We start from the raw sequence: 25,489 nt of genomic DNA on the forward strand, positions 1-25,489 counted from the left end.
AGAAGGATGTGAGAAGGGCAGTCAGAGAAGATGACAAGAACCGGAAGAGGAAGTTACTCAGACCAAAGGTGGAAAGTTTCAAGGAAAAGGGAGTGGTGTCAAATGGAAGTGAGGCAACCAGAAGCCCAAGAATCACATTCCTCACAGTAAACCACACCTCTGTAGACAGCAATTCTGACCTTGATTTTTAAGAATAATAATAGTAAAAGAGGTATCTTCTGCCAATTACATTGGCCAGGGGTATCCCCACAAGGTATTGCCACTTGTCTGCAGCAGGTGTATGAAAACAGGCTGTAGTTAAGCACGCGATTAAACAACACAGCTTCACACCTAGGTTTTCCTCTAGCCCAGTTAGACAAACTGTGTGTACGGTGCGGGTGGAGTAGGAGAATGATTGTCCTTTACATTTCAGAAAGCAAAGAAAACCGCAATTATCTTCTTCCTGACCTCCGGTGGGTGTGTGGGACCACCGCTGCCTACATCCCAGATATTCTGAGGCCAGAGCGGTGGCCTCCGGTGGGTGTGTGGGACCACCGCTGCCTACATCCCAGATATTCTGAGGCCAGAGCGGTGGCCGGAGGGCGGAGGGTGAGTGTCGGCCCTCACCCCAAATTCTTCCAGTAACTTTTCGCCTATGCCCCATTTCTCTTCGTCCCGCAGTCACGACAGGACACTCCAACCCACAAGTTCTCTTTCTCATCCCCACCCCTCAGTCACATCCCGGGTCTGGACCCAGAGAAGCTCCACACCCCGCAAGTAGCCCGGGCGTGAAAACCCCGCCTCACCACGGCTCCTGCCACGGCGTGGACCAGGCTTTCGTAGGACAGCACGGAAGCCATAGGTGCGGTTCCCCGCAGACCTCGCCACAGTTTTCCAGCAGGAGCAGCAGCCAACGGAATGAGTAAAGAAGCGCCGGAGACCTGGGCGACAGCGTCACAAGCTCCACCCTCACAGGCCCGCCTCCAGAACAACAACTTCCGGGTCGCAGGAAGCCTAGTCTCCCGGCGGAAGGCCGCAGAGGAGGGATGAGAAGGCGGGCCTGGGAACGCCCCCTGCCTCTCATTGGCCCCCGGGGCTTGGGCGGGGCGGGGCAGTGGAACAGCCGGAAATGCGGTACCCACGGGTCAGGCCGGAGTTCGCTCGCGTTGCCGGGACGTGGGCACCCGTGCTTCACACCTACTCCAACGCTGGGGACTTCAGGAAACCTACACAGACGCCTTTTTCTCCACTTCCGTAAATGGCGAGCGGAAAACAAGCAAGATAAGGGAACTCAGGTCTCTGTTTCTCTGAGACTTAACTGGTTCTTTTCTCTTGCGAATTGTTTGTCACATTTTAGTCAAAAGGAAATAAATGTTGATAGGCCTAGGTTCTCCCCTCTGAAAAACTCTGGTAGGAAGAGAACTTGAGCTTCAGATCAAAATGACCATATGCAAGTGGGAACAAACTAGTTGGCAACGAGGAAAATGATTTAACCTCTTGGTTTCCTCCTTTGTGAAATGACAGTATTAATACCAATAACTCCACTTGCTGTATGGATTACAAAAGTTAATTTTTATGTAAACTACTTTATAAAATACTGAAGAAAACATTTTTCCATATTCCAAAGTGAAAAACCAAACTACACAGAACTAGAAAAACCACATTCTAGCGACTCACCCAGAACACACTGAGAGACCATGTTTCGAGGCCTTCAACCTTTTTTACTTGGATACCATAGTCACGTGTCTCCGCCAGTTTCCCTACTAGCAAGTTTACTTCCACACTATTCTTGCTGACAGCTCTTGAGTGCTTACTACAACCAGGCCCAGTGCTTTACCCCCTTTATGACTTTCACTCCCAGAAGAGGGCCCTAGCAATGTTTACTTGGTCATGTTTTCAAGCAACTTGCAGAAAATATTTTAATCGCGATTGCTTAGGACCCCTTTCCACTTAAACTGCCTTTCATTTATGGTGGTGCTACAGTGACCCCAGCTAAATTAAATGCAACTTGGGGACACAGTTGAATTTACAGATATCTATGTATTAATATAAGTTACTGCTAGACGTCCTGTTGTAGGAATTGCTTCCAGGAACACTACCCCCCCACCCCCACCCCAGGGTCATGACATGAAGCTGTGGATCCAAAAGGCAAACGAAGATAGGATTCTGGCATTGAAACAGAAATCTGTCCGGTGCTTACATTTAAGCAGTGGACACAGCTCTCATGGACTCCTAATTAAATTGGAAGCTCTCTCAAGAACTGGATCACGCAGCATACAGATTTAGAAACATATTTTATGGATACTTCCCCTTTATGATGGTGACTCAACCCGATTTGATTTATCAGAACTCTGATTCATAGGGCATGACCTAGCACAGATGACATGTCCCTCTGTGTGAAATCTTTTGCATCCCACCTATCAAAAATATTTTAATCAAGATGGAATTTTCTATTCTACCAGACATTGTTAAGTCATGTACTCAAGAGTAGGCAACAGCAAACGTAGCAGTTACACACATACATCATTTAACAAATGAAACTATCTCCATAGTTGTGATGTTTGAGATTATTTACAATCTCTAATTATCTTTTCTTTCTTGCTGTAAACACTTTTACATCTCAGTATTCCTAATTTTAGTTTTTCTTAGAGGGCCCCTTGAATTATGTAAGCATGAAGTCCCACACTACAGAAACATAAATGAATGATCATTCTGTTCACACACGTCATCAGTATGAGTTAGAACCTAGCCAAAACTGATCATTTCATGTTTCTACACTAGCATATTTATAGTCCAAATACTTACACCTCAACCTGAAAATGTCCTAGTGACCTGAGTAAACTACTTAAGGATATCCTAATTATATACAAGATACCTGGATTTTCAGAGCTTAAACACAGGTTTGTATTAGTTCCATTTGCCTCCTTGCTACTCTGAGCCACCTAATACTTAGAATCCATAGTTTTAGAACTTTTGCCAACTCAATATGCCTTAGTCATTTTAGATTTGACCTTTTTGAAGTTTAACAACTATCGTTCTATTTGCCTATTAACTTTAAGGAACTCACCCCACCCTCAAAAAGAAACTACATGTACTCCATTTGAAGTATGCTATGTTAGTTGTAAATATTGGTATTGAACTTCTAAAGCTACTACACTGTAACTTTTTAAACTAGTTTTTTCTTGTCCCTCTTACTGAGCCTGTCACAAGTGGACTAAGCACTTCAATTATGCTATGTCTCTATTAGAAGCCCCAGTGGATGTGCACATAGGTACACCCAATATGATACCACTGTGTGACAGAACTTATTTAACTAATGCCCTTCAAATGTACAGTTGGGTTTTCAATTTCTTAACATGAACAAGAAGCAACCCTGTACACAGGGAGAGACAGCAGAGCATAGAATTTAGGAGGAACACATTTGAAGTCACAAGCCTGAGGAGAATCTCAGCTCCACAAACCATTAACTATGTTGTCCCAGGCACTTCACCTAAGTGCTTGAGTTTCCTCATCTATATAAAGTGGGGACAATTACTCACCCCTGTGGTCATTATTAGAAGCAAGTCAACACTTGCAGGATGATTACAAAGTGCTTGGCCCAGATTGAGTACTACTCACCTGATACTTGTGCCTATGTGGGTGTGCTAATTTTAGATATTAGTAAATCTCAAATGATTCTCCCTTATCCCATTAGGCCAGCATTTTCTACTGCAGTAGGCTGCTAGTTGTTACTCTGAGTCTTCTCTCCACATCTCTGTAGTACTAACTTTTTGTTGGGCACACGACTTACTTCCTAGCTTTACTTGTAGCTAAGTATCATCTCAATACAAAACAAAGCTGACCAATGGGATGAGGACAGAATGCTGATTCCATGTATAGCATCAGCATCTCAACATACACTTCCCTGGTGCCCTCTCCTGTTTTTTCAGGCTGGAAGATAAGCACCAGAGCAAACATCTTTGGACACAGAAATGGAAGCTCCATTCTGAGTACAGGAGAACTGCTTCCCTTTGTACTACTACCTGACTTTACTTAGGCTAGTATATTTTTAGGGGTCCTTGTTACCAACACTTCGTAATCTATAAAGTCTACTGTGCTCAGTAGATACCTTAGGATGAGTGACAGAGACCAAAAAAAAAAAAAAAAAAAAAACCCACAAAAACCAGAACACATGCTGGGGGAAAAAAAGGGTGGTGGTGGTGGTGGGAAGAGTCAATATCCAGTTTGAAACCACTTTATTTTTCACATAGCTAGAAATATCCAGTAACTATATATTTTTAAGCAGAAAAAAACTCCTTTACTTTTTTCCTTCTTATAGCATTAATATAGCACAAGAAAACATTTCTGGCTTAGAAATGATACTAAGTTTCTACAAAAATGAAGACTATTTTGTTTTTGTGAAACTTAAAGTCTAAAAGCACAGGACACATTTTCAGAAGCCCAATTTTACTTTTACCCACTTATGGTAATAATTAGGTAATATGTAGTTCAGTAAATAAAATAAAGAATCCAGAAGCAGCTGGTCTAGAGTTGTTCACAGCACACTGGAAATTTTGAGAAACGAGAACACACATTAACAAAAAGAACACCAGCAAGCTCAAACGCAAGTTTATATGCTGAGTTATTTTTAAAGGGTTAAAGAAGCATGCTCAACCAGCATACAGCTTTTTCTTATAGATGTTAACAGATGCATTTCTATTTGCTTGTGTACAGGAAAGGGGAAGAACCTGAATCAACTTAGGATTTCAGAAATGTATTCCATGGAATTTACTTCACTGCTCCCACCACTGATTCTTGAAATAAGCAAAGTACAAAGGGTCTCATCCCTTGAAATTGCTTTTAAACATTAGCACTTTACACTGAAATAAAACAAGCAGAAACCTAGCAATTCCTACTACAGTGCCTGGACTTACGGTCTTGTTTACTATAAGAACTGGATGTACAACAGATAAATACCATTTTCTTTATCCTTGAAGGAGAGGAAAGGAGAGTAAAAAGAGGTGGGACATGGTTGCAGAATTTAAGAGCTGAATAGAACAATGAATCTTTCACAATGCTAACAACTCCACAATAAAGAACCACTGTGAATCTCATCAATTTTTAAATTCATGCTGGATTAAGAAGTTAGTTTCCCTTCTATGTGTATCAATTAGTTCAAACCTCATATTCTCCAAAATGCAAAGATTAATACTACAAGATAAACTCTAACTACAGTATTTCTTAAATAGGAGACCAAATACCAAAGGGAATTCTTTCTTCCAACATTTTTTGATCTGTTAAGATTTCACTGAAGTGGAAATTTAATACTTAAATATGAAATCTCTTGGCCAAGTAAGAAACTATAGCTATTAGGGGCATAACCCTGCATAAGTCACTATATATATATTATATAGTAAATTAAACCCAGCATTAGATATGCTTGCACAATTATGCTGTGAATGATGATAGCAGAAATGATGCCAGAGGAAAAGGACCATCTGCAGCCCAAGAAAAGTAAGGGGGAAACAGTGAAAACAAGTAGAAAGCAGACAAAGAGTTGAGCATTTTCTGATCTGAAAATGACATTTTAAACAAAGAAATATAAAAAGTATTCTCTTATTTCCCCTATGTGGAAATAATATGAAACATTTATTTTAGATATCAAGACAAGAACAGAGCTAAGTAATTCAATTTTACTGCATTATAAAAATCATCCCTTCACCATAGTGTAAGATTTAAATGCATCTGCACAAGGGTACATATTGTATAAAATGTAGTAAGATTGCTGCTGCCCTGCCAAGTACTTCCAGTCCCTACCCAGATCCTACTGCAATACTGGTGGTCCCAATAGTTTTATGGAAGCAAATCATAAAATAATAATAATAATAATAGTAATAAAGCAAACCAAATAAAAAGACAAACCAAAATGCCTGTTACCATATATCCAACTCAAACTTTATCTATTTAAATGTTATATTTGCCTCCCAGTAATAAATCTTTGTTTCACTCAAACTTGAACAATACATCTTCCATACTGATGTATCTTCCTTGCCTAATTAATTCAAAGAAAAAACCAAAATGATTACTAAAGAAAAATGTAGGGATTAACACAACCTTTTAATTTGTTTTAAATATTTTTAAGGTTTAAAAATTGTTTAAAGTTTTTAATTCCTAGTAGGAAAACATTATCTGAATGAGTATCCTAATGGCAAACCACTGTAAAATGCTTCAGCTGCATTTGGGGCAGAGGGGTAGGGATTATCTTCAAAGCACCCCAGCTTCCTTCACGAGAAGGTCAGAGGTACACTGGTTTGTATTATTGCGACATCCATTAGGTGATCTAAAGTAGCTTTTCCTTCAGCGAGGGCTGTTATTTGTCAGAAGGGCATTATGCTTGACCTCCAAATTTGGCTGACAATTTACTGATGAGATTCATAACCTTTGGGTTGCTCTGATATTTTGACATATTGGCTGGGTTCTGGGCCACATCCTGGAAGGCCACCATAACTTCTGGATCCTGCAAAGAAAGGTATACATAAATTTTTTAGTAATAAAAAAAAAAAATGTTCTATGGGTCAACAAGTTTATTAACCTAAATCCTATCTCTTCATTTAGACCTATAATTTTGTTATGGCCAAGTTAACTCAGGTTTGGACAGGTCACCAAAGTGTAAATATTAATGTGCACTTCAAAGTCAAACTCAATTATGTCACTTTAGACAATGAAAAAGAGGACATAATTTTTATACAAAGGACAACTGGATATAATTACCAACTACTACAGAGTATTCCCTACAAACCACTTTTTAAAGACTTAAGCTGCTCATTCTGAAAAAAAAGTGAATGTCACAATTGCATAATTAGCTACTTGGTAATTCAGATCAATAAAACAGGACTAACAGAGTACCCTATCTCCATACAGAATCATGAAAGAAACGCCTTAGTGATTTAAAGTTCAACTTTGTTTTTCCAAGTCTTACCTGCATGGCTGCAAGAACCTCTGGATCACTAAGAATTTCATTGAGCCCAGGCATTCCTGCCATCCCAGGCATGCCCCCTCCCATTCCAGGCATTCCTCCAGGAAAATTACCAGGCATTCCCCCAGAAAAACCACCTGTAAGAATAAATGAAAGATCTGTATAGACACCAACTATATTCCCAAGTAGTCTGAGAGTGTATTATTTCCTTCTGATTAAAATAACATACTCTCTCACGCATGCATGCACAAAGAACAAGGGGGCTACTAAACACAAAGTAGTCTGAACACTGTAACTGGATATAACATAATTTTTAAAATCAAATTTTCTCTTAAGAAAATAAGGCTGTATAATTTTTTCCTAGTAATAAAACTTGAAAAAGAAAACCAGTCTTACAGAGAAAACTAACAGTCCCTTGGAATTATAAAATTAAGAAGTCTAGTAAGTCACATTTTATCCTATCTTCTCATTCTTTAATATGGTTTGTTTCAATTTAAAGTTAACTCCCAAGAGTTTAGTTTTTTTTTTTCCCTTAAAAAATCTATACTCCTCTATAGCAATTATTCCTTCAAGAACTACCTGAAATGGTTGTTATAAAAAGATACAGATTTTTAGTCTCCACTCCAGAATGAATCAACATTTCTGAAAGTGAAACTGAAAATCTTCCTTTTTTAACAAGCACCCCTGGTGTTTCTTCTTCACACTGAGAACAATGCTCTAGCAAAAAGGACTTAATTCTCCCAGCATATTTTCAGATTACAAACCCAAACTATTTTCTACTCAGTTTTTCACTACCATAAGCCTTTATGTCCATTGGAAGTATTCTGAAATCACAATTAACACCAATCTAGTGACATCCTAAAGAGAAATATATGTAACACTAATGTATTCATTCTACAGATCAAGGGTCACTGCAAGTAAAGGAATTATAACAAAGAAACACATATAACAGAAGTGATTTCCATCTGTCCCCCAAATTAAAAATGCCCATAAATAACTATCACAGATAAGGAGATGTAAGGAGGCCTGAAAACTTTTCACTTCTACTGTTGCTGCTACTGACTTTGAAAAACTAGTTTCTACCCATAAAAAATCCACCAGCCCAAGGCAACAATAGTAAGCCAGTCTGCCTGGCAAATATATGTAATAAAATCCACATAACAAAAAAATTATCTCTAGTACTAGTCCAATTTGCCAGAACAAAAATACCTGACATAATCATTATTTGTAATTTAAACAGAAAGCAAGCTATGAGCTAAAATGTATTTTTCTTGCTTTTTCTCCAAGTCATCCCCAAACTATGTTCTTTCTTTTTTCAGTTGTTCAGCATATGACCTTTCAGAATAGAGACTACCTTATCTAGCCTCTGAACATGTACCTAAAGTTCTAAGCGGGAGCATGAAAGTGTAAGTGGTGGAATTTGACACAACATTGTAAAATGATTATAAATCAATAAAAAATGTTAAAAAAAAAAAAAAAAAGAAAGTGTAAGTGGTGTGTAGCTGACTCTAAACCTTACTTAAGAGAAATCTAGTTACCTTGGGGAAGCTGATTCTCCATTAGAATTACAAACTTTAAAAAAGATCTCTTCTAGTGTTTATGTAAAGGCTTCTGCTATCATTTAAGGCTTTGCCTCACTAGAAATTTCTGATCACTTGACATTTGCAAGGAAGAATATATATTCATTTTACACTGAACTCAAAACATTTTTTGTGCTTAATGATTCCATGCTTTTACCTACTACTCTCATAATATCAGTATATAATAGAACAAAATTCCATTATGGCAATTTAGGAATACTTTAATACTTAACACTTACATCATAACAAATTCTTAGTCTTTTAATAAAATACAATGCTCAGCCTCAAAATGTTATCTATTTTTTAAAAACTATACTGCTCATAGTGAGGAAAATAATATATTTTATTTCCAGTAACAAAATCTTTAACAAAAATGAAACTTTCTATAGGTTAACATTTTTAAGACTCTTCAGTGGTCCAGGGACTAATAGTACTAAATATAATATACATACCTCAGTCTCCAAATCAAAATATTCTCCTATTATTTACAATATTAAGAGCTCTAATTTTTCTTTTAAAATACCTGGAAAGGAGCCATACTGAGCTCCTGATTGTCGTCTGGCTTCTTCCTCCTTTAATACAAAAAAGAAATAAATTAGGTACTGTGAGGGGGAAAAGTCTGCTGTCCAACCCCTTCTCTAACCATGCAAAACCAGAATTGGTTATAAAATAAAAATTGTCAAATAAGCTAGTTAGAGAACTTATAAGAATGACAAGTTTCAAATGGCAGTACTGGACTAAAGGAGATACCACCATCCCCCACCAAAAACAACTTTCAATTGGATTCTCAATGATTAAGTACTACTTTTGGTAATGATTTCACGCAGTGTTGCACATCTACTTGGAGAAGGGAAAAAAACCTGAAAAGCAATTCACAGTACTGATATGCCTGTCCATGCTTATGAAAATTATAAATACATTCTTACTGTTTTTAAAACTCCAAAATGAAAGCACATGGTTAGAGCACTAAGACTACCATGCTTTTGTTTCCCAGGCTCACTGTTTCCATACTCTCCCCTGCATAACTCAACAACAAATGCAACTGGAGGTCTACAGGTTTGTTTTTGCTGTTTTCTTAAAGACAAAACAAAAGGAAATACACACAAATTTCTCTCAACCAATTATGAAGTCATCAAGGAAATATACAAATGTAAAAATTACTTTTGAGGACCATGAATGACAACCCTAAAAAATTAAGATTACTGCCTAAAAGTATTAAATGACAAAAACTTAGGATGTAATGTTATATAACTATAATACAGTCTTATATCCTTTTCCAACAATGCTGATAGTGTCATGAAATAAGTAGATGAAAACTGATAGTGTCAACACAAGAAGCTAATACAGGAAAAAAGGAAAACTAGCAGAAACCTTGAGAACAGTAGCAACAATACTGTAGATGAATTTTGGATAATTTTTTCTTTGAAATTTTATATAGTATGATTTACAACTAAAACTAAAAAGTAACTACAGTCAATCTGAAATAGCTATGAATCCACGACTGAAACAGAAGGAATCATAAAACTTAAAATATCACGGCATACATCCTAAAGTAAACAAACAACACTGGCAAGTTTTGAATTAAGACTAGGCAAAGTCTTGATTTTAGGAAACCACAAACAAGAATATAAATTGGAGAAATATAAATTCACTTAATCTGAAGACTAAAAATATTCCCACAAATAAGAGACAATGAGGGAAGGAAAATTCCCTTTAAGTAGTAGTATTACTGTACAGACCCGCAGCCAGCATTAAATAAAAGGGCCAGGAATTAGAGTGGTACCCAAAAAACTCTAATCTACTATATTTCTCCTTAGTAGCTGAGTTATAGAACTTTACCCTCTGGGCTCTCTCATGTTCTTCCCGAGCCTTCTTAACTCTTTCTATTCTTTCTTTGATTTCCCGCTCTTCACGTTTTCGCTCATACTTTCTCCGATGTTCAGCAATTTTCTGGGCCTAGGGAAAAAGGAGCCATAGAAAGATGTCCTCTCTAAAAGCTGAGTAAGGTCAACACAAATCTATGGTTTTGTTAAAGAATCACTTTCCTTGAAACAGACAGACTCACAGATACAGAGAACAGACTTCAGTGGTTGGCGGGGAGCAACGCAGGGGTCAGGGAGTGGGAGGTACAAACTACTGCGTGTTAAGACAGAATACACAGACTATAAAGATGTCCTGAACAACACACAGAATATAGCCAATATTTTGTAATAACTGTAAATGGAGTATAACCTTTAAAAATTGTATTAAAAAATTTAAAGATAAAATTTATGCAAAAATTTACTTTTCTTTGTGGAGAGGTTTAATTCAACACATAGTTCTGAACAATGACCTAAGATTTATCTTACAGAAAAAGACCTAACTCGGGGTTTGACGTTAGAAGTGTTAAAATCTCCATTAATTAACTAGTTCAAGGATGACGAATAAATGTCAAATTGCATGATAAATCTTGCCTGATACCTGCCATAGTAAGGCAGAGACTGGGAACACATATTAGATATTTCCCACACTTTAACTATATTTACGTTTTCCTCATCAATAAAATAAGCGGGCAGGGAGAAGTTAGTCTTAAAGAACTGCTACAAGGATCAAGAGAAAATATGTGCACGAGGCACTAGTACATGGTCCCTGCCACATTTATAATCAATTATTTATTCACAGAATAAAATAAATGTAAGCGATTCATATTTAACCATTACTTTAGCTTGTTTATGATTATTTTTAAGAACCATGTGTTCTAAGATATCTCACACAATAATCTTGCTGAGTTGGCCCTGTTACAAAAATAGAAAAGAAAATCAAAATCATCTCATAGATTAAATTCAACAAAATTTCCACTATCTTAAGTCTTTGAGAGTAAATTCTTTGTAATGTAACTTCCCTCAAAGCTGAAAGATTTACCACTAAAGTAATTTTAACTAACAAATTTTAGATAGAAATTACCTTAAAACAAAATATTCTAGCTTTTGGATTCAGAATTATCATTTTTAAAAGGCTGACACTTGTTAACTTCCACAGGGCCCTCGTGTTTTATAGTCGCTGTATACACCTACAACGCGTAAGGACAGACCAGACTCAACCATGGGCCATAGTTTATAAATTTTCTATTTCTTTCCTTGCTGTAAACTTGATGCCCCCTTTTCCATTTCTAATTTTCTGATTATAATTCTGCAGGCTTCCGAAGTAATAGAGCTTGCTGTAACACTGCTTGCGAAATGAAAGCATGAAAACCTAACGAGATTTCCTAAGTTCAGCACAAATTTAAGTGATACAGATTATAACTTCCAAATGTTTGTTTCTTTGCATGTTTTACAGATAAGTTACTACTGGAATATGTACTAGAGCCATGGAGTATTACAGTAATGATTCCCCTTTCTGTACTTTAACATACCCTTGGTTGAACTTCTTTGAGCATTGCACTAGCATCTTCATCATAATCCAGTTTACAGGCAAGGGCAAGATCATGGGCTGCTTCTTCCCAATGGCCCAGAAGTCTGAAATAGATTAAAAGTAATTTTAGGAAACTTTTACATACATTCACTTATGTGATGGTGTTTTTCTTCCTTATAAATAAAGGATTGTTACAGAAAAGGTTTAAGTTAAATTTTGAACTATAAATTTTCATGAACCAACTTAATTACTATGTTCCACTCTATAAAAATTTAGAAGTTTAAATTTCCTCCATGGTAACTGTGAAACTGCTCTTATACTAAAAAAAAAAAAAAAAAAAAAAAAAAAAAGTTTAAAAATTTTAAAAGTTGTTTTAATTCAGAATATCATGAAATTTTAAAAAATTACATAGAGTCAACTCATCAAAGACAGGGTTAACACGATGTGTATTCAGTATGCCACCTTCTATATAAGATAGAAAACAGTAACAATACACGTGTGCACATTTTATTACAAAAGGAGAGACAGGATGGATCAGAAACTACAGGTTGGTAAAGACTGGTAAAAATGGAGTAGAGGAGATAACAACAGAAATGAGCATATAAAACGTGCAATGAAAATCTGAATGGAAAGATGTTTGTCATCGATTTAAAAGATTCTTATAGATCACTATTTGTTAAGTGGGTTCAGGAAGTCATTCTTTGTATTAAAGTAAAAACCAAGGATCACTCTAAATTTTAAATAGATGTGCCAACTGCTCTTTAAGGATAAAAAGATAACAGTTCATTAAAATTCTGACAAAAAAAAAAACAACTCAGGGCACACCTCTTAACTAAGTTTTGACTCTTTAAACAGACAAATGTTTTATATACCCAAATAAGGAAATTAAATCAGAATAGTCACAGAATAAAGCAAATCTAAACCCTGAATACAAACAGAACTAAAAAGAGGCTGTTTTATCACAGAGACAACGTAAACCACATGGGAAAAATTAATTCAAGTAATTTTTAAACCAGTATTTTGACTGCACTTCCTAACTGAGGGATAAGAACTGCAAAAAAACCCATTAAACTCTACTTAGAGGGTACATTATTTTTAAGGTATGATTCTGAAACAATGTTATGTACATAAGTAAATATATTAGGGACCAAGATTTTGACTCTAGGAGAATACTGTCGAAAATACAAAATGCAAGAAAAAACATTTTAGTATTGAATTTTAATTTAAACTACCAGTATAAACTCAAAATTTCTAAACTATTTTTCTTAAAATCATTATTTAAAAAATTTTTTCTGACTCTGTTCATTGAAATGACAGAAGCAATGCTATCCTGGAAGCAATGAATGTATCTAGTGACCAAACTTCAGTTTCTACAAAATAATCTCCACTAAAACAAACCAGTTTCCTGGAGAAATGGTTTATTTCAAGTCAAAGTACAAGATGAGCTCTTGTACTGGAAGGCAAAGAAATGCTGAAAGACTAATGGGGGGGGGGTGGATCTCAAGACAATCAACAGTAATACAAGAGCTTTTGAATATCCAAAGAGCATTAACAAAAATTTTCAACCTTTTACTTATATTGTTGACGTCTGTCTTCATAATCAATAAAGCTACACTTTGAGTCACCTAATATTGCTGTCCCAAGTGTATCCATCTTCATCTCCATTCACATTTGAAGCACAGTATCTTTTCAATCCATGTAAGATGTAAATGGCATTGGATATTTCATTCCCAAACCACAAATACTCATCTGTATGTTTTGATTCCAGGTTTGAATACTAATCTGGGTTAAACTCACCTCTGTATTTTCCCCCTAATCTGATTTTTCCAGTGACCTTACTGAAGTATTTTGAAGCTAGTGTACTCCTTCCTCTATAATGTATTGTTTAATGTTAAGTTACAAAGACAAAGTCTGAAAATAACAGAAAGTTTGTAAAAGTGATATAAAGCCACTCTCTTTCCTTGGAGATAGAACTAAGAAAAATCCTTATTACATTTGGCTACATGTGGCCAAAAACTGTTAATAGTGGTAATTCACTGAATGGAAGGAGTGAAAAGAATTTTTCTTTTCCTTTATACTCCTTATGATATTCTCTCAATTCTTCATACTGAGCATGCTTTACATTAAAATTAAATCCTTAGACAATTTTTTAAAAAGAAAATATATTAAAACATCAGATTTAAATTTAAAAAGCTGTGAAAAAAACTAAGTTCCTTTATTTACCTGTGTGCTTTCCCTCGCCACTTGTACGGCTGAGCTGAATCAGGATTTATTTCAATAGCTCTGTCACAGTCTCGGATGGCAGCATTTGGCTTCTGTAATTTGATGAAGACACTAAAAAATAAGTATGATATTAGAAAATCTTCATTTCAAACAGTAACATTTCTGAGATTGCCACAGAAGCAATCGTTTAAACAAATCAGCATAAATTAGCTTTTCTGTTTAGTAGAGTTCTCACCTGGCTCTCTTGGCATATAAAATGGCCAAGCGAGGGTTTAGCTTGATGGCATCTGTAAACAAGTCAATGGCTTTCTGTAGTTCACCTAAAGTGAAAAAGTTTATTGAGAAATAGAGGATAAAATATATTAATAAAAACTGTGGATCTCTCATCAAATCAGCCTTTCACATCTCCCTTTTAGTCCAGTAAAAAGACTAGATTCTAAATTAATATACAAAACTGGCTCTTCAAAGCAAATCTTCACCACGTCTACACTGTAAATGACTGAAGACAGACAATTTTGAGTAATATAACCCCCTAAAAAATATTAGAATACCATATTCTTCTTTTTTGTAGAATACCACATTCTTAGTAGGAGTTTCTAATTAAGATCAAATTAAAGGATAAATCAATTTTATTCTGTTAATTAAATTTTCTTTTATCCATTAAGTTAAAAAGATAAAATTAAACTTATAAACTTATAAAGGAAAAAATACCTATACTAAATTCAGAGCTGATACAAAAATTCAAGAAAACTAGAACAGATGGGAGACTATAACCCGTATTTTAAATTCATTTATTGTATTCCATTCTCATAGTTAGCTTCTTGTGTTTATTAGTCCCTTCAGTAAAGTCATTTAAGAAATAAAGATAGCATAGAATTAGAACAGTTCTTTGCACAAAGTCTAATTCTTGGACACAGGAAACATGGGGAGACAAGAGAGAATTGTTAAGTAAATGCCACATTTCATTATGAAAAATATATTTACCCAATTAACTAATGTGTTAAGGACCTTAAAAGAACTCATGAAACAACCCAGAAAAATGGTTTTTACTACAGTAGTTACTACTACAGATAACTACTAGAAGTTTTTACACTTGGATGTCTAACAAGCAACTCTTACCAAGTAACACCTACCATGTTCAAAACTGGACTCTTTAATTCCTACCCCATCTGCAAATTCGTTCCCTAATCCTACATTCCCAACTAAATAAATAGCTCCTCCATTCAGTCTAGCTTAGAGGTCAATAAACTTTTTCTAGAAAGGATCATTTAGTAATTATTGTAGCCTTTGCAGACTGTAACAATCGTAACTATTCAGCTCTGCTATTTTAATGGGAAAGTAGCCGTAGACAAGACGTAAATGAACAGATGTGGCTATGTTAAAATTTTTACAAAAAATACAGACTGTAGTTTGGAACTCCTAATCTACCTCAAACCCAAAACTTTGGGGTCATTCTTGATTCCCCAATATGAAACCTAAATCCTTTCATCTCTACTTTCAAAGTGTATCCAATCACTCCTCACCTTATCACCTAGCCCCAAGGTTTCCACACAGTGCACCAGAGACACAGGCAGTTTGTCCAGCACTGAACCAACTACTGCCTTGATGTAGTTCACAGTATCAACATTAGATCACTACATTCCTTTTGATGATATCTTTGGAAAAAAACTGTGTTTTTAAGTAGTTGCTAGGATAAAAAGCAAGAAATGTACAAAAACAGGTGTGGAGTAGGCAATGAGGGTGGCAGTCTCCAATCTAAGATCTGAGAAGCTGTCTAATGCCCAATATATATCCACAGCTTACTAGAAAATAAATACAGTTATTTAGAAATTAAATGTTTTCTTTCAATTTATGTGTATTATTTTCTTCAAACAATCACTAACTCGTTAGGACATAGGTACTTATTAAATTGTTTGAAACTAACTACATTAGAAAGTAAAACTTACGTATTTCTTTTGGCCTAGGAGTGCTATGAAAAAGTAAAAATGGCAAGAACGCTATAAATAGAGGAAGTTTGAGAACCTTTGGCCATTGCAAGCCATCATTAGCCACCCGGACAAAATAAAGCTCAATTTCTTCCCTCCCTCCGTGGAGCCATGAAAATACACCTTAGATTTGTTGCTGTGAGCACACCTGGTTGAAAACCCCATCTTCAGTGGTAGAAGTGCATGCTCAGCATGCATAAGTCCTGGGTTCATTCCCCAGTCCCTCCATTAAAAATAAATAAATAAACCAAATTACCACCCCCCCGCCACAAAAAATTTAAAAAAACAAACAAAAACCCCCCATCTTTTAGGCTCAAGGCTATACTCCGTAAGCTGCTCCCAGCTAATGACTGAATACAGTAAGGACACAGGGGCAGGCCAATTCTTGTGAGACCCGCAACTCCTCTAACGGGCAACTTGGCTTGCCAAGACCTTTTAAGAAACATACCTACAGTTGACAATTTCCGTGACAAAACCTTTCATCTCTCCTACATAGGGGTAATACCAAGGTTACCAAGGTGATAGTCTGTTTTCCCAGATGCTCCGCTCATCTTCCTTCACAGGTATTTTCACCTCTGGCATATCAACTGTTGTCTTGGCTTCTACATCTCTCATAAACTAACATAGTCTTATTTGCCCCCTACAATCTGATCTGCATGAAGTAGCAAGAATAATCCTTTTCAAAAGTAACTCTCCTAGTCAAAAAACCCCTCAGTGGCTTCTCATCATCCTTAAGGATAAAATCTTAAGTACTCAGCATGATCTACAAAGTTCTTTGGTGATCTACCAACCGCTGTCAACCACCTGTCCTCCTCAGCACTTTTCCAGCAGCCATCTCCCACTGCCAGGCACTTCTCTGACCTCAGCTCTACCTCTCTTCCCCCTTTGCTCAGCACACTCCAAACACACTGGCCTTTCTGCTTTCCCTTGGACATGTCATCACCCCCACGCTCTCCCAAATAGCCTCTGCACTTGTTCTCCCCTCTGTCTCAAAAGCTCTTCTTCACATGGCTTGCTCCCTTTACTTCTTGAGCTGCTTTCCTGATCACCTACATAAAATACAGCTTCCAACACTGACTACTCCTTTACTCAGCTCTACTTCTCTTCACAATTACCATTTAACTTCACATTATAAACTTGCTTATTTTTGTTCCCCAGTAATATGAGTCCATGGGGTAAAGAACTTGGTCTGTTTTGTTTACCACTGTAGATCTAGCAGCTAAAAACTGCCTGGAAAATGGTAAGCCTTTGATAAATATTTGTTAAATAAATATATTAAACTAAGAAAGTATGATAAAAATACCACAAATAATGTGACAGCTGAAAATACTAAGGTCTTAATAAGAACACTACCAGTATCTTAATAATAGTGCTGGGTACTATCCCAGGCACATTACACATGTTTACTCATTTATTCCTTGTGACACTATTAGATAGGTACTATTATCCTTATTTTACAAAGGAGGAAACAAAAACAGAGGCAAAGAGAGTAACTTCTCTACGTTTACCTAGCTAGTAAGTACCAGAGCTGGGATTCAAATCCAGAAACTAGGGCTCCATTAAGTCCAGGGTTTAACTATATTCCTGCTTCTCCAACCCAAAGTGGGACCTGAACCTACAATCTCTAGTTCAGAATACTAGTGTTTTATTCCTTTAGGATATACTATAAAATTGCATTTCTCCTAAAATTAGAACTGGGCTATATTTAGATATAAACAAAACTTGGAAAAAAATAAGAAAAAATAAGAATGTGACCCATTAGGTGGAGGCTACCTCATTTCCATTTTGTTAATTGTTGTTTAGGCAATATATAAGTAAGTAAATTTTTAAAAATATGAGACTGGGAGGAGGGTATAGCTCAGGGGTAGAAGTGCATGCTTAGCATGCACAAGGTCGTGGGTTCAATCTCCATTAAAAAATAAATAAATAAAATAAACCTGATTACTCCCCCCAAAAAATAAATTAAAACTTTTTTTATAAAATGAGACAATATGCCAAAATAAGTGACAGAAATAATGAGTTGACAGTATGGCACAGTGAGATCTTGGACAAGTCAAACCCCTCTAGCCCTCAGGTTACTCATTAATCTGTAAAACGGGAACAGTATGCAATTTTAAAACAATAATGCACATTAAAATATAATGAAAACCATACTTTAAAAAAAGGGAAAAAAAAGAGGAACTGAATAGAGATCATAATATGTATCACTCACCTTCATTTAGGGCATCAATGGCAGCCACTTTTTTATCATTTGCCTGATCCATCATCTCTTCGGTTACCTAGGGCGAAATTGAAGATCACCTTAGAACTAGCAGAAAAGCAAACAGGAGGAGGAAGCAATTCGGACTTTCGTAGGAATGTGGTAGTCACAACCCACCTTTCCATTCATTCTTCTTTAGTCGTCAGGGAGCAAAGAGGACAATTATGATAAATGGTAAGTAAAGAAATTACACAGGACGTACTTTAATCTTTCACACCGAACAATAAATTCACTCCCTACACTCTGACTTTTTTTACACTACGACTTCTGCTTCCCTCCATCCCGATCTGAGAGGCTGTTTTGCCCTAGTTTTACCAACTCCTTTCTAGTTACTCGTAAGTGCAGGCATATGTTGTTTTACTGTACTTTGCAGACACTATTGCACCTGTCACAAACTGAAGGTCACCCTACAATGAGTGAGTCTATTGGTGCCATTCTTCCAACATTTGCTCACTTCGTGACATTGTATCACATTTTGGTAATTTCAAAGTTCTTCATTATTATATTTGTTATGGTGATCTGTGATCAGTGATGTTACTCCTATGACTTGCTAAAGGCTCCTATGGTTAGCACTTTTTTTTTTAGCAATGAAGTATTTTTAAATTAAGGTAAGGTTTTTTTTTTTTTAAACATAATACTATTGCACACTTAATAAACTACAGTATAGGGTTGACATAACTTTTACTGTGGTAGTCTGGAACCTTACTGGCTATGAGATCTCGGAGGAATGCCTGTACTAAAACCCAGTCTCCTTGCAATTGAAACAGCCGGTTTCTAAGAAGTTTGAATCTTCAGAAGACAAATGTCTCATTCTTTTGTTCCAATAAAGATCTACTGAACACCTACACTAGACAGAACAAACACCGTACAAGATGCTGACCGTACGATTGTTAGCTAACACAAATCTGTAGCAAACATCCTATAAAGAAGCAGTTTCTTTAAAAAAAAAAAATCTCCATCTCCATCACTGTGTAAAAATATCACTGAAAGAACTGGCTGGTTCATTAAGGAAATGATTTGATAGGTTTAAGAATTGGAAGGAAAGTACTAAACTGTCTTTATTTATATTTACCTAGAAAACGCAATGGAACTGACAAGGTATTAGACCTACTAAGACAATTCAATAAAGTTCTCAGATACAAGAGTAACATAAAAAACAAACCCAGAGTTCCTCCACATCAGTGAAAATCAACTATAAAATATAACAGAACAAGATACCTTTCTAAGACCACACAAGACTTTCATGGGGTTGGGAGACACAGATACGCATCATATCATGTTCACGAAACAACTGACTGTATCAATTACCCCCAAGTTACTCAATAAATTCAAAGCAATTCCTGCAAGTTTTGGACAAACTAAAAAAACTTTTTAAAAGAACATAGGAAAATACACTTCTTCAGACAGTAAGACATCCTACAGAGCCAAGATAATTTTTAAAAAGGTAACTTCAGTTTATGACAATATGGTGGACATGATACACTGAACAAACCTAAAAAATACCTTTTAAAGGCTATCTTTCACCCAAGAATGTAGAAATCTTTGAAGAACAAGATTACGTGAAGGCCTGAAATCCAGGGAGGCGCCATGTGCTCCATCTGCCTTCACCCTCATGGAAGGTGTCAAACCTGGTGACCCCTCAACTCTGTTTTTGAAGATAGTGTAGGACACATGAAACAAAGTCTAGATTTAGGTGAAACGAATTTAAATTGTCTAATCAGACGTCCTCCAAAACAAAGCTGGAACCCCAAATGCCTGTATCTGCAAGCATAATGGTAAACAAAAATAAACCTGCTCAAAAAAAGGGACAGCCATAGAAAGGAGAAAAAAGAAATCTCTCCTGAAAATTCATAAGCAGATGCCAGACTTTCCAGTGGAGTTCACATTACTTGTTTAGTTAAACAAGCAACCAAAAAACTATGCTGAGAATTTAAAGTGGTCCTTGAGTTGGGAGCACCAACTCAAAGTCCTGATGGAAGCAAACAATCTGTCTTTGGAGGAACAACCTTCTATTCAGGCCTCAAAAACTTCCCACAGGTAAAGTTTACAAGAACTCATAGTCAAAATATCAACAAACACACACACTCTCACACTACCCACGAATAAATATAGTATCTCAATGACCAAGAGTCAGAAAAAATAACAAAAGAGTAAGACCAGCAAGAGAGTTTGATAAAGAGTTTAATGTGTTTAAGGGAATAAAGACAAGTTCTGAAAAGGAGTAGGGAGCAAGAGATTTATAAATAACTAAGTAGTCTTTAAAAAGAACCCAAGGGGAAGTATCAAAATGAAAAACAAGCATTCAAATTCAAAAATAAATGGGACAGCCAATTAGACAAAGCAAGCATACAAAGTTCAGAGGAATGATTAAGAGATGGAACTCAGCAGAGAAAAAGTCTAAAATATACCTAACTAGGGCTCCAGAATGACAGTACAGGCCATTTTTGAAAGAGATACTAGTTGAAAATGTTCCAGAGCTTTAAGAAAGTTAACCACCATAAGATTTAAGATGCCCAATAAATCCTAAGTAGGATAAATAAAAAGTGCTATGAACCTAGACACGCTGAGGTGACACAGCACCACCGACACAGAACACAGTTTAAAAAATTTTATTTTACAAATAGTCACAAAAAGTATTTATATCTGTTCTTAACAAAGATGTACATCTTTAGGGAGAACATGTTGTTAAGTTTTCAAAGACGGTGAGGAGATGCAGCTTCCCTTTGGTTGATTTAGATTTAATGTAATTCTAATGGGGTGCGAGAGGGACTGGACAATCTGAATCTAAAATGCGCACGGATGAACCAAGGGCCAATAACAACCAAAAACACTTCTGAAGGATTGGTTGGGGGGGGGGGTCCTTGCCCTACCAGGTAACAAGCCTCAGTATAAAGCTTTGTACAAATGTGTCATTAGTGCACAGAATGTTAAGAGGACACCACAACAGACCCACCCACTGTTTGGCACTGGTGAGGAAAGGGATTTTTCAATACTGGTGCTGATGGGTAAAGATGAAAGGTGAACATAAAATTCTTAGAAGAAAAAAACAATCTATTTACAGCAATTATAACCTTGAGGTAATAAAGCATATAAAAGAATTATCAATTTAACTGCATTAAAAATTTTTGTTTATAAAGGCAATGCAAAGGAAGTAAAGACAAATCACAAACTAGCAGAAAATACGTGGGGCAGACAGATGACAAACTGTTAGTACACGGGATATAAAATGAACTGCACGTCTGCATGAAAGAGACAAACAACCCAGGAGAAAAAAATAGGAAAAGTCAGACCAGAACTTCACAAATATCTGTGAATAACGAATAAACATTACAATATGTCAACTTTATTACAAATCAGGAAATGCATATTAAAAGCGACGAGAACATAACATTTCACACAGCTAAGTCTGGCAAAGATGATACATGACAATATCAAGTGTTGCTAAGAATCTAGATCAATCTTTTAAGCTGTAATTAGTATGTTACAGTGTTTCTCAAGCTCTGTTTTATTATCAACCCCCAAAGAATCTCTTTAGACTTTTCCCCTTGCCTCTCACTCCTTCCATTTTAACACCACAGACGCACTGCGTACACGTTAATGTGCTACAACCCCTGGAGTACCACCACCAATTGTAAACAGCTACGTTTTCCCAATTCCCCCTACCAAAAACCAATTCTAACCACCTTGAGAGCAATTTTGTGCCTGACAAAACCATTTTAGAAAACAATTTGGCATTTGATATTCCACTAACAGGCAACTCTACTTGTAGAAATAAATATATGGTAGATGAACTCCATAGTCTCAAGAACAGTCCAACCAGTCGCAAATTTAAAGAGCAGGCAAACAGAAAATAACAGGTATTTCAGAAACTGTTGAGAGTGTGATTAAAAATAACGGGAATTTTCACAAATATTTTAAGTAGTGAAATAGAATGCTTTCCTAAATGCCTTAAGTCAGAGAAAGATTTAATATGTGCTTTTCCTGGAAGAATTATATCATAAAATAACTGCAATAGGTAGGCTTTCATATTCCTTACAATAAGCACAAAAAAATAAGCCTTTGAACTTACCTCTACATTTTCATCACCCATTTCTTGAGGGGCATCAGTGTCTGGTTCAATCACACCTTCATTGTCAATTTCTGTCAAAGTTAAGAAAAATGACAATAAGACCTGAGCTGTCCAATATGCAGCCACAGTCACGTGAGACTATTAAAAATTGACTAACCTTGACTAGTGCAACTGATGAACTTAATATTTTACTCTAGGTTAATTTAAGTATTTTACCTTGTTAATTTTATTTAAACTAATACACCATAAAATATTTTCCTGTTAAACACAACTTCATTGTTTTGGTAAGACTACATTTCATTTTTTTTAATTAATTCTCTGTGGCAGCTTGACCCATTTATTCAACAAGTATTTACTGAGCAGATTAAGGCACTGAACTTGACATGATCACAGAGACACAATTTAAAAAAAAAATTTTTTTTTAAATGGAGGTACTGGGGATTGAACCCAGGACCTTGTGCATGCTAAGCATACACTCTACCACTGAGTTATATCCACTTCCTCCAAGACTACATTTCATTTTAACAGTCACATCATTTAAGATATTTATTATCATGTTGTAGCAGGAATACTGGCAAGAACATAATTTCTACTGTATTACACATAGATACACCACTGATTTAGTTATTGTCAACAAAATGATTCAAATATTTTGTTCTACACATCAATATACTATAATGTTTTGAAAAAACCATTTTATGCAAATAGCACAAGTATAGTGATACTCTGCTGCTAATCAGGAAGAATTATTTTACTATTTCCTCTTTTTGAAAACATAATATGGATAAATTTTCAACAAAAGGCATACTATGAACGCAGAATTGAGCCTCAAGATAGCACTTTGACCAAAATGGTAAAGAAAGAGACCAGAGTTATGTTGCAAATTTCATGATGGTAACTATAATTTGCTAAGAGAGCAAAACAAAATAACATATTAAAAATTTTTAAAAACAAGACAATATTAGACATTTTTAGCAAACAGAGTGAATTTGATAAAAGCAGTTTCCTCTTAACAGTAAGAAAAGAATGAAAAAAATTAGCTACCTGAAATCAGAATTAACATCCAACACAAAAATTTTAATCAGTTTTTAACAGGAACTGAGGTTATAAACTGTCTAATTATAAAACAGCTTCATTCATGCATAAAATGCTTCTAGATGGAGTTTAAAAAATTATTATAGTTATGGTAATTGTTAAAGAATCATCTAAGACTAAAACACATTTTTCAAAAATTAAAAGATCTTATTAAGCCTTCAAACAACAAATCCTAGCATATCAAAGATCAACTGATTCAAAACTTGAAAAATTATTCAAATTATTTCTCTTTAGTTTTTAGTTTAGTTCTGTGAATTAAGACTGCCCAATAATTGGGATACATATTTATTGTCTCAAAGGACTTCCAAATTTATGAAGAAATTTGTCAGTTTGCGGCATAAAAAAAACCAAACAAATAAAACCCCAAATCTGTGGCACTGACACCAATTCTTCTAAACTGAACCAGCCTTATACACACAGATGCAAATACTAAAGGAAAAATAATTTTTTGCTATTCAATTAGGTTACTGGAAAACTTTTACATGTCTAAAAAAACTTGTGTATGTGACCCAACTTTTTCAACTACAAACTTCATATAGTCTGAATACTGATCAAGTATTTCCAACAAAAATGTAACATTTGCATTAAGCTATAAACAGAAAATACACTCTGGATTTTAAGACCCAGTATAAATAAAGAAGAAAAATAGGTCATTAATAATTTTTCTATATTTAAAAAGCTAAAGATCTAATCTGTTCTTAGAAACAATAATTAGCACATATATGAAAACTAAAAAAAGTGCAGTACACTGTTTATATGTATTTACATGCAATATAATGTGTATGTGCAGTCAAACTATAATTCTACATAAAACTTAAAAAAATTTCCTATATTGATTACAATGCTGAAATGTTATTAACACTTTACATATATAGGTTTAAATATATTTTTTGACTTTAAACTATCTCTAATTTTTAAACGTGGCTACTAGAGATTTTAAGTTCCATATGTAGCTCAAGTTACACTTCTATTAAATAGCACTGATTTAGTTAACTCTGTAAAAATCAACACAGGACCATATCATGAGGTTACCAAATACAAACTACCATCTCCTCACCTAGATCACTTTCCTCACTTGATGGTTCATCTGCCTTTATGTTTTCCTCCGCCTTCTTACTATCTGTTTTTTCTTCCTAACAAAGGGAAGGCAAACAATGCTATCAGTATTTAATAACACACCCAATATATGTTATTAATTTATACAGATTTATGTATAAACTATTCACAAACATGGCATCTCACTTGTTAATGCTCTTTTGTCTTTTGTTTTGGTAGGCTAATTTTAGTTTTCTGTTTTTATTTCTCTTTTTAAATGAAGTACAGGTTCAGTCCCTCATCCAAACCCTTTAGACAATGAGTTTCAGAATTGAAAGAGTTTTTTATTTTAGGAAGCTAATAAAGTGGAAACACCATATGTTATGTAACGGGCACTGAAGTCCACAACTCTCCATAATCAAACACACTACTACTTCTATAAAATAAAGCTTGAGCATTAATAATGTAGGATAAAGACTATAGCCTGTTCGAACCATGTTTTAGTGCCAAAAAAGTTTACTAACAATCTTTACATTTTCAAGGCTTTTTGAGTTTGGAATTGCAAATAAGGGATTATGGAACTGTAACACACAAAGGATGAAAATTCAAAGAACTTAAAAGTATACAGAATGAATGAAAATTTCTTTCCCATCCTTTTAAGTAACTGACGCGGTTTTCTGAATTCTGAGTATAACACAATTCTACACTTTGCCTTTTTTTGTTTAACAATGCTGTGCATCTCAGAGAATATACCATGATCAGCCCACCTAAACATAAGTTCCATAACCAGTTATTTAGGCTGCTACTCAGTTTCTTAAAAATTGGAATTGGAGCCCCATCTTATTACAAAATATTTGTTGAATCCCTACCATGTGCAAGGTACTAAATGCTTTAGCATGTACTGAGAATAAGACTAGT

The 25,489-nt window shown here is 35.5% G+C and overlaps 2 protein-coding genes across 2 annotated transcripts in view; both read right to left on the minus strand.

Annotated features, from left to right (window-relative positions):
- The window catches only part of SLC25A17 (solute carrier family 25 member 17), a 39,543-nt gene extending 38,583 nt beyond the window's left edge, over nt 1–960 (minus strand). The window contains exon 1 of the mRNA XM_006207111.4: nt 786–960. Coding sequence (XP_006207173.1) covers nt 786–839 — 54 coding nt within the window. The 5' untranslated portion in view covers nt 840–960. The remainder of the gene's footprint in view (nt 1–785) is intronic.
- Nucleotides 961–4,197: 3,237 nt separating this feature from the next.
- The window catches only part of ST13 (ST13 Hsp70 interacting protein), a 28,332-nt gene continuing 7,040 nt past the window's right edge, over nt 4,198–25,489 (minus strand). Inside the window, exons 3-12 of the mRNA XM_006207113.4 lie at nt 24,594–24,669; nt 22,442–22,512; nt 18,325–18,391; nt 14,363–14,447; nt 14,128–14,238; nt 11,906–12,008; nt 10,354–10,470; nt 9,038–9,086; nt 6,938–7,071; nt 4,198–6,475 (exon numbers count right to left, since the gene is read on the minus strand). Of these exons, the coding sequence (XP_006207175.1) occupies nt 6,347–6,475; nt 6,938–7,071; nt 9,038–9,086; nt 10,354–10,470; nt 11,906–12,008; nt 14,128–14,238; nt 14,363–14,447; nt 18,325–18,391; nt 22,442–22,512; nt 24,594–24,669 (942 nt within the window). The 3' untranslated portion in view covers nt 4,198–6,346. The remainder of the gene's footprint in view (nt 6,476–6,937; nt 7,072–9,037; nt 9,087–10,353; nt 10,471–11,905; nt 12,009–14,127; nt 14,239–14,362; nt 14,448–18,324; nt 18,392–22,441; nt 22,513–24,593; nt 24,670–25,489) is intronic.

The sequence above is a fragment of the Vicugna pacos genome, chromosome 12 (genome assembly GCF_048564905.1).
Source record: "Vicugna pacos chromosome 12, VicPac4, whole genome shotgun sequence".
NCBI lineage: Eukaryota > Metazoa > Chordata > Mammalia > Artiodactyla > Camelidae > Vicugna > Vicugna pacos.